General features: G+C 36.9%; 3 protein-coding genes across 3 annotated transcripts; 1 reads left to right on the top strand and 2 right to left on the bottom strand.

Annotated features, from left to right (window-relative positions):
* The first annotated feature begins 2,460 nt into the window (after positions 1 to 2,460).
* On the top strand, positions 2,461 to 5,110 carry LOC147858189 (uncharacterized). The gene is made up of 5 exons (XM_087326763.1): positions 2,461 to 2,613; positions 3,809 to 3,923; positions 4,144 to 4,233; positions 4,325 to 4,423; positions 4,685 to 5,110. Exons 1-5 carry the CDS (start codon positions 2,546 to 2,548, stop codon positions 4,781 to 4,783), a joined length of 471 nt encoding a protein of 156 aa, XP_087182889.1. The 5' UTR covers positions 2,461 to 2,545; the 3' UTR covers positions 4,784 to 5,110.
* Positions 5,111 to 6,419: 1,309 nt separating this feature from the next.
* LOC147858188 (uncharacterized) lies at positions 6,420 to 7,940 on the bottom strand. Its single transcript, XM_087326624.1, has one exon. It carries the CDS (start codon positions 7,924 to 7,926, stop codon positions 6,652 to 6,654), a length of 1,275 nt encoding a protein of 424 aa, XP_087182750.1. The 5' UTR covers positions 7,927 to 7,940; the 3' UTR covers positions 6,420 to 6,651.
* A 2,978-nt stretch (positions 7,941 to 10,918) lies between these two features.
* LOC147858187 (DNA-directed RNA polymerase subunit beta) lies at positions 10,919 to 15,308 on the bottom strand. Its single transcript, XM_087326625.1, has 7 exons — positions 15,005 to 15,308; positions 12,431 to 12,473; positions 12,246 to 12,338; positions 12,078 to 12,140; positions 11,511 to 11,606; positions 11,285 to 11,362; positions 10,919 to 11,191 (listed from the first exon to the last, which is right to left on the bottom strand). Exons 1-7 carry the CDS (start codon positions 15,262 to 15,264, stop codon positions 11,105 to 11,107), a joined length of 720 nt encoding a protein of 239 aa, XP_087182751.1. The 5' UTR covers positions 15,265 to 15,308; the 3' UTR covers positions 10,919 to 11,104.
* Between the last annotated feature and the right edge of the window lie 158 nt (positions 15,309 to 15,466).

The following is a 15,466-nucleotide window of genomic DNA, read 5'->3' as shown; positions in this document are numbered from 1 at the left end:
AAGTTGCTTGTGTTAGAGGAATAATTTGTAGGGACATTTGAAGTCTTTTATCTAATTCAATTTGGTTGCTTTTCAAATGCAATTCTCTTATTTTCCCTTTGAAACTATTCTAAAGTCATTTTCTAGGAACAAATAGTTAGACATATGAACAATGCCCAACAAAGACTAGTTTCAATCAAGATGATGTTTTTGCAATAGTTTTTGAATTCGATGAATTAGAATTGTATCTCGACAAGACCATTTTGTTTTTAATTTGAATTGGCTTTCGAAACGCAAGTTGTCACGTTTTTCCTCTTGATGGAATAAAAAAATGATATACACACGTTTCTTGGGAGTGAGTGATGTTCTCGCAGTGTTTTGCGTGTCACATAGGACTTTGAATCAAATAACTTGGGTTCCCTGTAAAGTTGTGTTTTAGGATTAAATAGTTGGACTTATCTTATCGCTCACCATCCAACAAGGGACATGCAGTAAATGAGTACCTAGACCTAAGCACTATGTAAAGATTCAATGATGGGCAATGTGGGAATTGCTTCTTGAGTGGCGACCAATGATTGCATGTTTGTCTAAATGGTGAGAACCTTTGTATAAATATTTATAACACGTTTGAAGGCAAAATTAAGTTGAGAGTGTCAATATTGTACATATTGGGTAGTTACCTTCTATTCCGACATACTCTCGCTTCCTATAGTAGGAGTTATTTCAACTTCCACATTGTTGAGCATCAAAATCAACTACCATTGTTGGGGACCTCCTTTACAATCCACGAGATTATTGGTCTTATTTCAAATAGGTATAATGATTAATTCAAACTAAGATAATGGTTTTGCAAGTTTGAACTATAGTGGTTCGAATATTAGACTTTAAAACCACTAACATGGTTCATATCCAAATTAGGATTTCTTTTTTCATAGTGCAATGGTGATATAATTAATATTTGATTCTAATAACAACATGCAAAGTTATGATTCAGCTTGATTTTAATTATTTATTTGTTGTAGCCTTTTGAGAAAAAACTATTGTTTCAATTCTAGTGTCTTGGAACATTGCTTTAAGGATTTTGTATTGGAGTAAAAGACTATAAAAGCTCGTGTCGTGGAAAATCCAAGCAAAGGTGATGATTGTTTCATGATGTAGAGGTTACCAAATTGGACTTGAGTTAATAAACTTGGGATGATTGTCTACGAGTCAATACTAGGATGTTGGTGGGACCTTCTATTTTTGTTAATTTCAAATGACCATTCATGAGTCGCTTTTTTAGTCACCATAAGCAACCACGACTTTAAATCAAGGCTATGATTATTGAAATAGAAAATATGGTTTTGTGGTTAGTTTTGAATCCAACAACATTGGCTTGCGATACCAATGATATTTTCTTTGTCATATATCACTAATATTGCTATTCATGATCATGTTAAAAGGAGAAAAAACATTTTGACATCATTCATCTCGAACTACTATCATCATGACAAGCTCAAACGAGGATGACTCAACTAAACTGAAAAACCATGATTTTGTAGTGTGGGGGATAACAGAATGGATTTGAATAAGATGGTTTGGTCATTGGACGAATCAATTCACAGGGGGATGTCTGACATAGTAACACGAATCTCCAGATGAAATTCTTCCCTCATAGAGCTCTAGGGGAGCAAGGAAGGAATGCACAACAGTGTGGAAAAGTCCATCATATGGTCACTCGGGCAGAAGTGGAGAGATGATTCATTCATGTATGATTCCATTGGACGTTGCGGAACGGCTAAAACCGCGGCAACAGAGAGCTTGGTTGCTTTGGAAAACGGATTGAATCGTCCCTTAACTTACTTAATTCACCGAATTTTACGGGACTTAATGAATGTATTACAATTCAGTGTCCTATGCATATAAACTAGGGAAAAGTACCAGGATACCCATAGAAGTTCGTCTATTTACCAGAATGCCCTTGGAAGTTCCAAATTTAACAAACTACCCCTATGTCCAAAAAAATACACTTTATAAAGTAATTATACACTCAAATCTACAAGCCTTATTTACCAGAATACCCTTCAAACACAAATTTATTTACTTAAGAGATTCTTTGGGTCCTTTGTACTTACTTTATAAAGTGTAATGTTCTGGACATAGGGGTAGTTTGGTAAATTTGAAAATTCCAGGGGCATTCTGGTAAATAGACGAACTTCCAGGGGTATCCTGGTACTTTTCCCTACAAATTATTGGTTTTGAAGTACTCCTAAGTTCTTTTTTTTTTCTTTGGCACCAATGGGAATGCCAAAAACAAACACAAAAGGCCAAAAGCCAAAAGCCAAAGGCCAAAAGCAAAAAGCAAAAGCCAAAAAGCAAAAAGCAAAAAGCAAAAGAACAGGGGAAAGCCCTATCTTTTTTGGGTCTCCTTCGAAGAGTTGAGGTTTTATGAAAGTCTTGGACGTAGCTGTTAGGGTTTGCGCCCTGTGAGATCTAAGCTTTTTCTTTTTATTTGGCGCTTCTTGTCCCACCTCTTGCTCTGTTTTTAGGTTTTAGATTTTCCTCTGTTCCCCCCTCCCTCATTATCATGGGGTTCACATCCTTCGCTGGCCGGGTTCTTTTCTCTGCCATTTTCATCTTCACGGCTTATCAGAAGTAAGATCTCTCCCTCTCTATTTTATTTTTTTCTCTACGCATTCTTCTGTTTGGAGCATGGCACTTGCATTAAATTAGTGTTTTTTTATATACCTCAGCTGTGGAATTTGTTTGTGTGTTTATTTAGATCTGTATTTATTTATCCTTATGCCATTGTTTTATCCATGAATATATGTATATTTTGAGTTCATTTCCCACTATTTCGGTTGTGAGGATTTTCTTTGTTGATGTCTGTCTGTGATGGGTATTTCTTAGTCCATCTTTGTTAATACAAGAAATAAGGCAAGATATATGTCCATAGATCGGCATAAACAAAAAACCATTGCAGGCCTAAAACAAAAAAAGACAACAACCACAGACAGGCATCTGTTTCCATGAGAAATTTTACGCATATCTGTTTGTTTTTGCATTTCAATATCTCTTAAACCAATTGTTTATGCTGCTATTTCACATTACTTGTTGCGTTTCAATAGTGTAGTCATGTTTATGTACCCATTACTTAAGTATGTATAACGTTTAAGCATTTTTATGTATTTCTGTACATTTGTTTCTGTGTTAAGCAAAACCAATGCATTAAATTCCCGCCTTTTCCATATTGTTGTTGCTTTTCTTATCTAAATCTGTTTTTTGTTCGGTTTTTTATGTATGTATTTTGCTTGAGTTTTCGTAACATTTCATGTAGTTCCTGCTTTTAGATCTGTTTTTTAAAGTTAATGTTTATGTTTATACTTTTTTTCTTAATTTTTTTTGCAATATTTTATCTATATATGTTTTGCATTATTCTGTTTTCCACGACAATCTTATCAGCATATATACTTTGCATTTTTTGTTGTATGTGAGCACTGGGTTATTTGTTCAATCTCTCAGTTCAAGAAAATCTGATACGCATTTTTTTTGTAATATTGTAATTATCTCATCTGATTTTAGTTAGGTAATTGTTTATGTATTCTGTCCTTGACATATTCAAACTTTCGTCTGTGTATCCTTAAAGGTTTTTACTTTATGCACGTGCTTTCTATACACAATCCATATATTATATATACCGTCTTTCAACCTCTAGCACTTCTTTGGGTTCAAATTTTGTATTATTATAAACCATGAGTTATCTTAATTATTTGTTATTGCTCCACAGTGGTAATATATTATAATATTCTTTCATCGTGCCTACATGTACTAATGAAGCTGTTCTTAACAGGATTATTGATTTTGGTAATGATGGAGGGAGCTATGGAAAGTCTCTTGAGCCAAAGATTAGTGCACTGAAGAGCCAAGCTACCTCATCGTTTGGTGTCATTATACCTGATTTTGAGGTAATAAGTTCTTGAAAATTAAGTTGAGCTTATAAGATATTTGTTGGAAAAGCAGTGCAAAAACATGTTGTTGAAAAACCAATATATTCATATTGTTCTTGAAATTGATGATTGACTATTTTGCTTTTTTCCTAGTGTGTTTAATGAATAAAGAAATATGTTGTTGGAAATATATTCATATACTCAAACTGTGCTGGAATGTGATTAATGTGATGCACAGATTAAATATGTAGTAATGGCATCTATAGCCCTTGGAGGATTAGGTGGAATTCTCTTTACTCTTGGAAGCAGCATTGGAGCTCATTTCTTGGTACGAATTAGTCATCTTTACATTATACTAAATGTGATTCTGAATGATCATAAAATAGATTTTTCTGAATTGTTTTTTCTTGGATATTTAGTTACTTTCTCTGGCGTTGTTCACACCAATTGCACATGATTTCTACAATTACGATATATCTAATCCAGCATATGCAAGAGAATTCATACAATTCTTGAAGGTAAAAGCACTTCCCATGTTGACATTTTCTAAAGGGAAACACTGATATACTCCTAATATTTTTGAATATGTATCATAATACTCTTCCCTTCCCTTTCAGAATGCCGAAGTGGTAGTTTTGATAAATGCGTGGTATCATGTTATATTTTAAAACTCAGGGGTATCCTAATAAACATGCATGAACTCTGGGTTGGTGTATGTTGGATTTTGTTTCTCTTTTATCTATAGTATGCTTAATATTGTTGCTAAACATGGGATGCAGAATCTTTCTATGTTTGGTGCTCTTCTTTTCTTCCTTGGGATGAAGAACTATGCATCAAAGAAGTCGAAGAAGAAGGCAGTGAAGGCCAAGGCTAACTAACTAATCTTAAAAGATGCTGGTTCAAACTTCGTGCAACAAATTGCCTGTTGCCCATTTTCATAAAAGTGTCTCATGATTGTAGCACATGAAGTGATAGGAACCTGACTCTCCGACCATGTTTTTTTTGCATGAAGTCTAGTTTTTTGCTTATCATTCATAGCTCAGTGAGGCACATTGTCACACAAAATGGAATTGGAAGTAATTTTTTGTTTGCTGCACTCCAGAAATATCTTGTTGATGCAGAGCTATGTTTGCTAGGTATATCCGGTCCCTATATGGTTTTAGGGTGATGTATTTGTAAGTCGAGATAATATTGAGTTATTGATGGTATTATTGTCTCAAATTATTTAAGTGAAAATTGGTGAAGTTTTCAAAACGTTTTTTTGCATAGACTGAATGAATTTAAGGTCAAAAGACAGAAGTTTATGTTTTCTTTCCTCGTGAAACACTATGTTTTCCTTCTAGGAGTTAATACCATGACTGTTCATGAATATTTGATCTGAATTGAATTGTTAGCCTAAATTTAATGGAGGCCAGGAGATTTTTTTATAGTTAATGAGACACTTTGTCAAAGAGGAAGAAAATATGAGCATTGTCAATATTCATATGTTGAAACCACATAATTGAGCTTCGTATATCAATATGTATATGGTTTTGTGCATATGATATTTTGCTATAGAACTGGTGGCTGGGTATATTGTTTGTCATTTGTGAGCATTGTGCAGATTATTTATTTGTAAGCCTTGGTTGATGGGTTGGGGTCCATTTTCGTTTGACTGTCTATGGTGTGCTTCACATACAACTTGGAGTTCTCTGTGCAATGTAAGGCATTTTGTTACATGTGGCGACTGATTACTGTGTTCATTTGAACAGAATATTTGTTATTCATGGATGCTTGAGGTCTCTCTCTCTCTCTCTCTCTCGCACACGCACACGCACACGCACACGCACACGCACACGCACACGCACACGCACACGCACACGCACACGCACACGCACACGCACACGCACACGCACGCACACGCACACTCACACGCACACACACACACACGTGTGCACTCAATAGCGTTATAAAACAAAAAAACTGAGCTATCCTTACTACAGTAGTGATGATCTCATGGCAAGGTAAAGCCTTTGAAGGTTTTGTGATTCTAAGTGACATCAGAACTATGAAGCTTCTATTGTACTCCATGGAGATCATCACACAAGAACATGTTTCTAAAACTTTATTGCAACACAACACCAAAGATGTTATAAAGTAACTTTATATGATGGTGATGATAAAGCTTTGGTTCCCTTAAATTATAACCAATTGAAAGTGACAAAATATCACAAGTTAACACTAACCAGAATGAGGTCATATAAAACAAATTGCATTTGCAATTGGGCAGGTAAGGAATCAATGCATTGATTCTCCATCTCTATACAAACGAAACATGCCCTATTGGCAATAGGCAGGCCATGTATGGAGTCTATGCCCCATTGAGAACAGGCAAATCACTATACAAAATGACTTGCTTGCGTGACTCTAAAACAAGACTCTGTAAAGTTACCAAGCCAAGCCTTGACATATGATTGAATGGATGAAGGCAATCTTGTTTTAAATGAACAAAGGCCTTAAAGGTGTTTAAGAAGATTAAAATAATATTATCCACGTTTTATATGATTGATCATTACATAAAACAGATTACATGATTTTGAAACATTGGATTGTGACAACTCCATTGAAAGCAAGGAATCTATAGAATCAATAAGATCAGCCTCCTATCAAGCCATGAAAATCAAGGCCTAATGTCAGCTCATTATGTACACCAATTTGGCCTACCATAGGCAAATAAATATAACACACGACACATGAGAATCAATCATCAGTCTTGTTGTACATCATTGGAAGACGTATTGTTGACGTCATTGGTCACCGCATTAATATCCCTAAAAGGATGCCCATCCACAGTAGAATCATTTTCCCCAACTCTCGTTACAATTCTTTGTTCTCCCAAAGATTGCAATCCTATATGACGTGCAACTCTAAGCCGAGGAATTGCACTCGGAATTTCATGCACAACTCCAGTTTCTTCTTCAACATCATAAAGTAGTGAATTTTCATCTCTTGGTGCCCTTTCTACTCCCTCTACAGAGGCCGAAGCATCACCAGAAGAAGATTCTGTGCGGATTCCCGGTCGCGGTCGCCCACGGGATTCCTCATAATCAGGATCATCAGTAGGCAGTTCATACCGACACACGGGGCACGTGTTATGCTCCTGGAGCCATGGAAAGATGCAATCGGGGTGGTACAAATGATTACATGGCATTCTCTTAACTTCAACACACAACTCGAATACCTCCTTGCAAACAGCACATTTGGATGCATCGTCACCAATACCATCCGCACCGAGATCATGATGGGTGATATGGATGGTTGGCAAAGCTTCGATTGAAGATTTTGAGGCAGGAGGGCTACCATATTTGTTAGGATCATTTTCGGACAATTGTTGGATGAGGTGATCGAGGCCGGGGCCGATATAGTAGTCACCCATGGTTCCTGGAAGGCGTAAAGGGTTGGAACCACCGGAGATAGAGAAATGGCCACCCATATCACCACCCATAAAACCGCCCATAATGCCTCCACGACGGAGAATCCGCCTTAGATTCATAAGGTTCCGTATCCGGCTTTGCACCAGAAGGATTGGGTTGACATCAGGTGCGACATCAGATGCAATCTGGGGCACTTCTTGTTCATGTTCTTCTCGTCCATGCTCATTTTCGTGCTCTTGTTCTTCTTGTGTACCTCTTTGTTGCTCTTCTTCCTCAGGTTGTGGGAAAAACATTGAGGAAGCCGAATTTGGATGAGGAGGAGGAATATTCACCATGGATGATGTGCCCATTTGTATGTGAGATAAGAAATTCGACATGTCTTCTAATAGCTGACCGAATCCAGGGCCCATGTAATCCATATCTTCATTCACATAAGAAGAAGAGGTGGATATGGATGTGTCCAATGGTCTGGCTTCGATAAAATCGCTGTTGCATTCTGGACAGATTAGCACTTCGGGATCGGAGAGAAGAACAGAGCTCTCGCATTGATGACAGAAATACTGATCTGAATGAGGAGAAGATGCAGATGCAGCCATAGCCATAGCCATAAATAGGCTCAGATCTAAGAAAGACGAAGAAACGAAACAAATCAGATTTTTTTGCCTCCTTGATATGAAAGGACACCCTAATTCAGATCAAATAGAAAAAAAGAGAGGAGGAAGAAAGAAGGATTACCTGATTCAGATGAGATGCACCATATAGCCTCGGATTTGATTCAGACACTTGCTATGGTGAAGAAATATGGTAAGGAAGCGGATCCATTTATTTGATGCAGGCACTTTGCTTCTGCGTATTCTCCAAATTCCATAGCTTTGATCTATCTATGTATTTCCTCTCTTTCCTTGTTCCTCTGTTTTTTAGTGTGTTCCAGATAAGAAGAACCCCATCTCTTTGTGAAACGACATGAGAGACCTCCTTCTCTTTATATCCAAACCACACACACTATACATAACACACACACACACACACACACACACACACACACACACACACACACACACACATGCCTTGCTCTTATATGTCCATGGTGCCATTGGTCTATCCACCGATTGGCCGATGGTGTCCATGTGTGTGTGTGTCATTGCTCTATCCACCGATTGGCCGATGGTATCCATGTGTGTGTGTGTGTGTCATTGCTCTATCCACCGATTGGCCGATGGTGTCCATGTGTGCGTGCATGTGTGTCATTGGTCTATCCACCGATTGGCCAATGGTGTCCATGTGTCCATGTGTGTGTGTCATTGGTCTATCCACCGATTGGCCGATGGTGTCCATGTGTGTGTGTGTGTGTTTCGGGTTTGTTTGAATGTGCGCGCGCTTTCTCTCTCGTGTTTTTCATACCATGCAGATCCTATGGGCTATTTGTTTCGCATACCTTCACCACAACAGATTTGCTTTAGATCCATATTCGCCTATCCAGGTTTTCCCCCCCAAGGGTAATTCCTTTCTGGGTCATTAATGTGCATGTGTGTTTGCGTGGCCATTTCATTTTCTATGTGCCATGGCCTCTATGCATTATATAAATTTTGTTTTGTAGAATCCACCATTCTTTGCAAAAGATCTAAAATGGCTCTCCAACTTTTCTTCACTTGTTAGCATTCTTTTGTTTGGGATCACACCTCACCCAGAGGATTCCCACCAAAAATATCATGCACCATAAATAAAAAAGAGTGGATGTCATTGGAAAATACAAAGAAAACATTGAATAGATTCCCATGTATGTGAGTGCTCATATTTGTTGAGATTGACTTTTCTCCAGGTTCATTGTTGGGTATGGATTATTTCGTTCTTTGTGTGTTCATACAAGTGTCCTTGTGATTGTAGATTCATATGGGTGTACATGTCAATAGATAATGTCCCCTTACCTAGAGCATAGCTAGAAATGGTAGGCGGTTGAGTAAATCTCAAACTTCTGGGGAAAAGTTGTTGAGCATGTTAACTGCATGTTCCCAACGGGAGTGTTTAGGTGAATGCATTCTTTAGTTACATGAGGAGTGCGAATTGCATGGAAACCATTTTCATCCCCAAAAGTTTTAGGGTGAATATGTTCCACCATTTTTGGTGTCAATTATCATATTGTGTACATATGCTCACCTATCCAAAGGTCAACTAGTGGTGTGAAGTGTTTGGCATATTAAGTTCTTTTTTACTAAGGCGTCCATAACATTTTCACATTCTACAATTGGAACCTTTGGTGTGAAGTGTTTGGCATATTAAGTTTTTTTTTACTAAGGTGTCCATAACATTTTCACATTCTACAATTGGAACCTTTACCTTATCGTATTATGTATAGAAACATATTGGGGAACAAGTGTACACCATCAATATTTGATTAAAGGTGACAAAATATATAAGGCAAACTTGAGGTATTAGACGAGAATATATGAAATGTGGTCTATAATGTGCTCAATAAAGGATTAAAGGTGATGGAATGAACTTTCTCCACAACATCTCAAGCAATTTTGAAATGGTTGTGGGGCATACAAATTAGGAATATTGTTTGTTTTCGATGGTCGTTGATTCATAGAGCTATCTATACTAGTTAATGGTTGGTGAAAAGGGATGAATGCAAACAATATGTGCCTTTTTTATATGAATCTATTGGAGAGTGCTAAACATTGTTTGTGGAGTTGACTTTGCGGTGGAAATATGGAAAAGAATCATAACGCTATTGATACAAGTCTATCCTCAAGCAGTGCATACATGGTATGGGCATATTTCATATATAGGCTTAGGGGTGTTTTCTTAGTATTAATGTAGTATCTTTCTTGAAAAGAAAAAAGGTGACAAAAGAGCTATGATAACATGGTGGGGTTCAATGGTGACAAACACATGGGACTGGTCAAACAAGTAGCATCTGTCAAAGAGAAGTAGTGTGTTGGTATATTAGTCAAGATAATAAAATGCTGATACATTGCAACAACAAGGATAGTAATAACATCATTGAGGATGTGGTAGTGAAAAGAGTCATGAGATAAAAAATGACAATTGGTCTTAATGGCAATTTTCTCTGTGCTTGCAAAATCCAACATGAAGGTTGTTCTAACTTGTGGATTGACGAGTCAAAAAACTTGTGGATAGTTCATGATACTTGAAAATAACTAAATAATTAGTTTTTGTCAATAATTAGTTAGTTTGAAGACACTAGGGTAGATGCTTTTCAATTAGGGATCATATTTAACTATAATTCTGCATGGGCACACAAACAAGGTGTTTCATGTGGATGAAGTGGTTCATTGTGCTTGCTTCATGTGGTTTGCAGAAGATCATCTTGATCTGTTTTCATCCTACCCATTGAATGCTCAAGCAAGTGATGTTTATCATTCAATGAGAGTTTTAGATGGAGGGTCTCCCTTTTTATTTGAAACACTTTGCAACAATTCAAAGGAGCGGCTTGGCCTCATACTAGGTTTTATTGAGCAGTACAAATGTTCAAAAGAGAACACACTAAAACATTGTACTAGCCAAAAAGAAACACTGGTCCTTATAAAATCCCGCTGCAAATTCTGGTAAGTTCAAACATATGATGCCTTCCTGATGGGGGGTAATATACAAATCTTTATTTCTATTCATTCTGGAAAAGTAAAAGCACAATGATTTCCCGAAAGGGTAATATACAAATCTTACTCCTAATTCTGGTGATGTTTTCCTGATAGCAATAAAAATTATACAATGAGGGAGATCCTTTTGGAGATTATAGATACTTGCTTGAATCCATATAAATATTCAGTATGCAATTCCTCCAGAGATGCCTTCACCATCGTGACGAACACTTTCAGTTAACCAATATCCATCCCAACAACCACCAACTCTCTATGGCATATCATATATTATCACAAAAACTTTCAGTAAGAAAATAATCCTTGCCAAAGTTGCCAATCAACAAATCATAAATCAACATTTTACCTGAATAAGAGTAAATTCAAAAGTTTCCTCCTCATCAGGGCGTGCCCCACGAACCCATACCCTTTGCTTGAAATAATGCTGTATATTCACAAGAATTTACGGTTTTTCTTCGTACTTATATATTAGAACATGAATCATTAAAGTATGCAAGAGTTTTTGACTTCTTTTTCTTCATCATGTCATAGAATAAAATCATCACATAGAATTAAAAAGGTTTCCAGCATACCTCATTGAGAAACAAACTACTAAGCACCCGTGCTTCCGTATGTCCGAGGAGTACTCGATATGTGGAATGGTGAAAAATTCTCCTGAACCTCTCAAACTAGACATAAAGAGCAAGGTCCAGAGTAATGATCCATTAAGGAAGCATTATGAAATTGAAAATACTAGATACTGTGAAATTCTAGTCTCACAGATCATAAATTTTCAATATAAAGAAGATACAAATGGATTGCAATAGTAAGCTCTTTTATCCTAATAAAGGGAGAATTTTGATTGATAACTGTTCTTAAAGCCCTCAATACTATGGAAATCTACGTTTTTAGAAATTTTAGCAGTCATAGAGAGGATAAAGATGCTAGATCTATGAATGATGGACGTGACTTTTAGAAATGATTTAGCAGATTTTAAAGAATTTTAGCATACAGCTACCCAAATATAGTGGAATGTGGGCTTAAAGCAAATGCAAAGAGAGTTCCAATCCTACCCTACCATCAGTTACAATTTGCCACAAATAGAATAAAAAGAAAAAGAATTAAAGTAATAAAATTTGAAAAGGATCAGAATGTTTTACCTGTCCTAAATCGAAGGAAGGTCCAAAGTATACTGATCGTTCGAATGGATCGAAGCCAGCAAACTGTGAAATCCAAACAGAGCACGAATGAAAGAGATTCTTTCTCATCCCTCTTCCAAGGATGAAAATATACAAGAAAACGTTTTCCCAATAATTCAAAACTTTTACCCTATACATGACTTCAATTCCATAATCAGGATGAGGTTGATCATTTTCTCGCAATGCTCCTAATTGGCAAGAGATTGCCTCTTCAGCTGTCATCTACGGCATAAACTGACCATATGGAGAATAAGAAAATTCCCTCTTATAACATACACAATGAGATAAACTCAAATAAAACATGGAGTTCATACATCAAATCGTGGGCCTAATGGTTTGTCATCCTGAGTCTTATTCCTGCAAACAAACAAGAGTTTGAATCACATTAGAAATCCTAATTGAAACGTAAGAGAGGGGGAGGAGACACCTTTCCTTGCAATTAATTACATATTTATTTATGTTCATGAATTCATAACCATAATGTAATAAATCAGACACTAAACGTGCAATCAAGTACATAACAAGAGGCGGGGGAGTTCATTGCAGGATAAATTTCGCTTCGAATAAGAGAGGATTCTGTTAAAAATGCAGAAGGAATCAAGCCCTGTGAAATATAGTGTCACTTGAGCTGAAAGGTGTGAAAAAATTCTTAACCTACTTGATAAGCATGTGATGCCCATCGCAGGCATGTATTGACAATGCCACTCATAGTTAAGGCAACATCTCATTTAACACTCTCCCCCAAGGCATTCAATGGAATCTGCATAAAAGCATTAGCATTAACGGAAGGATTGGTCAACGCAACACATATAAGGTCACTGATTGCAAGGAGTAGAGGTTTGAGGGGGATAGTATGATGACTGAGGCAGCCAAGATGAATGTAGAGAGGAAAAGTTGGGATAGAGAGAAAGAGAGGCATGCTATCCTAGAGTCAAGACCAAGAGGTCTGTGAGCAATGTAAATAAGAACAGTATGTGTGAGAGAATACTCATCAAGACTGGGTATAAACTCAGTCTGTCAACATAACCAAGGATTTGACCAACAACTATTCTGGGCAAAACTAATTCCAAGTGGGAGGCCATAAGAGTAGGGCACGGTTTGGAAATGGTGGAATGTAACAGCCGAAAACAGAGTTCCTACACAAGAAATCACAAAAAACATGAAGTCAAAAAGTAGAACTATATTGAGTTAATGTATATTGGACATAGATAACATTCAATGTTTTAGAAACTTCCTCACCATCACAATGGGCACCTCTAGACTTGGTAAATATGATGAAAGAAAAGGAGCAAGCAATGGGAAGAAGAGAGAATAAGGGAAAAAAATACTTAAATTATGAGGAAAGAGATGCAAGAGTGAAGGAGAGGAACTATGGAAGTTGTGATGCTATTAACAAATTAAATATTAAATACAATAAGCTTATGAATGTAACATGAGAGAGGACTAGATGAAGCTAGCACATAATACTTTGGTAATCAGTGATCACAAACCTTTAGAGAAACAAATTAAGCATACACCAAAAGGAGGGCAATAGTGCTAGAGTTAAAGAGAGAAAGAAAACACTATCTGCTAGAGATGTCAAAAAATGTGTTCATCATCGCTAATCATATAAGTGAGATGTGAAGCTAACCTCATCAAAGAAAAAGAGAGTTCTTCACTCTCCTTTCGAGCATGCCTTACACATTTGAACAATGTATAGCACCACAAGTCAATGCATTAATTTTATTTTATCCTGACAATGGTTATATTATTATTAAGTTCAACATAACACGAACACCTTAAAAAACAGTGTAAAGATGGCTATGAAAAATACGAGTTGGAACGTGTACAGGCTATTATTTCCGTACAAAGGAAAGAACGAGGTTGTTTCCTTAGAACTGCAAAGTATTATGCCTGCAAATAACAAGGCGTAATTGCTTTTGTGGAGGGCTCCATATTTGGCTTCATAAATTTAAGAAATTGATAAGTTTGGGTTCTAGCTATCTAAGGTGAACCAAGAACATTAAAAACTCAATTTTGGTTGTAACTCAGAACTTTTTCTTCACTTTTTTTCCATGTTTTTGGCCTTGCAACAGTCATCCTTCTTGATCTTTCTTCCTCATTCTAACTTTAAAAGTTCACAATTCAAATTTCTCCTCAAAAACTCTTCTGCTTCTCCTTTTTATGTTTAATTCATCATGTTGAAGGAGAGAAGGTCAATCAGAAAGCATCTTTTGTGTTTATTGGAGACACCGAGGAGGATTATGATAATGATGATGCATGTCAGATCATTCATCAGATAATGAATATGAACTCTATTGTTCCTTCATCAGATGATGAATATAACATTTACTGCCGAAATCAAGCAGCATTCTAGGAATTCAGGATGTTCTAGTAAAATTAATTTGTATCTACATGTAGCTATTGTTAATCTAGCTAACCTAAGGTTTCAAAGATATTGTTGTTTTTAATCTAGCCTACAGAATCTCAAACAGGCTAGACTATGAAAACAAAACTTTTTCAAAGAGCATAGCTAAACCTTAAAATGTTGAAAACCTTTGGAATCATTTCTTGTTTTGGATCAAATTGGAAATCCTATTTACTCTTTGATTAGAAAAACAATGGATGTCTCACCATAGAAAACAAATTGTGCATCCAAGATAAAGGTATCCATTGGTCTAATCAAAGAATTAGACATGCAATTAAGTATATTTAATTTTTTATAAGAACAATAATCAAATCCAAGGATTAGGGTTTAACTATCCGATCCTGATCATAGTCTCTTCCCTCCCCCACTCAAGCCCAGTCCAGGAAATAATACACGCAAGGTTTGACAGATTAGAGAAAGAAAGATATATTAACGTCTTATAAGACCAAGAGAGAGAACACATTGATTGTTAGGAGGATACCATTGAAGTGGGAGGTAATCGGGCACGTCAGTGGCGGATACGAGAGTCGAAGAACCACGGGGATGGGAAGAAGAGGAAGCAGCAGAGGTCCGGAGGCAGAGGATGTGGCCATGGAAAGATGGAGCAGGGGAGATGTGGTGGTGGTGAAGACGGCAGAAGGAAGAAGAAGAAGAAGAAGAAGAAGAAGAAGAAGAAGAAGAAGAAGAAGAAGAAGGAGAAGACAAAGAAAAGAAGAAGGAAGGGCGAACTGTGGACGCCATGGCCTTCAGAAAGGGACCTTCACCTTCACCTTCGCCTGTGTGTGTGGGTGTGGGTGAAGGGGAGCAGGGTATATGTATGTATATCATATACATACTGTATGTATGTATATGTATATCATAGTATATGTATACAGTATGCTCGTGACTAACTGCTACCAAATATTAAAGAGGGCAAGTGAGGGAATCGCGGAGAGGGACGGTG

This window comes from Azolla caroliniana, unplaced genomic scaffold, assembly GCF_043228905.1.
Source record: "Azolla caroliniana isolate FFs.n. ecotype wild unplaced genomic scaffold, voAzoCaro1.0.p SCAF_11, whole genome shotgun sequence".
NCBI lineage: Eukaryota > Viridiplantae > Streptophyta > Polypodiopsida > Salviniales > Salviniaceae > Azolla > Azolla caroliniana.
The sequence above is the reverse complement of the archived record's forward strand: the minus strand, read 5'-3'. Positions and strand labels throughout refer to the sequence as shown.

What these genes read in the sequence shown, in the direction of transcription:
- LOC147858187 (XM_087326625.1), bottom strand. Translation starts at nt 15,264, where the DNA reads ATGGCGTCCACAGTTCGCCCTTCCTTCTTCTTTTCTTTGTCTTCTCCT. An exon ending in GAATTGAAGTCATGTATAGG is followed by an intron (nt 12,141 to 12,245) that starts GTAAAAGTTTTG and finishes TGGATTTCACAG; the next exon opens with TTTGCTGGCTTCGATCCATT. An exon ending in CTTCCTTCGATTTAGGACAG is followed by an intron (nt 11,607 to 12,077) that starts GTAAAACATTCT and finishes CTTTATGTCTAG; the next exon opens with TTTGAGAGGTTCAGGAGAAT.
- LOC147858188 (XM_087326624.1), bottom strand. Translation starts at nt 7,926, where the DNA reads ATGGCTATGGCTATGGCTGCATCTGCATCTTCTCCTCATTCAGATCAG.
- LOC147858189 (XM_087326763.1), top strand. Translation starts at nt 2,546, where the DNA reads ATGGGGTTCACATCCTTCGCTGGCCGGGTTCTTTTCTCTGCCATTTTC. An exon ending in GCATTGGAGCTCATTTCTTG is followed by an intron (nt 4,234 to 4,324) that starts GTACGAATTAGT and finishes TTGGATATTTAG; the next exon opens with TTACTTTCTCTGGCGTTGTT. An exon ending in AATTCATACAATTCTTGAAG is followed by an intron (nt 4,424 to 4,684) that starts GTAAAAGCACTT and finishes CATGGGATGCAG; the next exon opens with AATCTTTCTATGTTTGGTGC.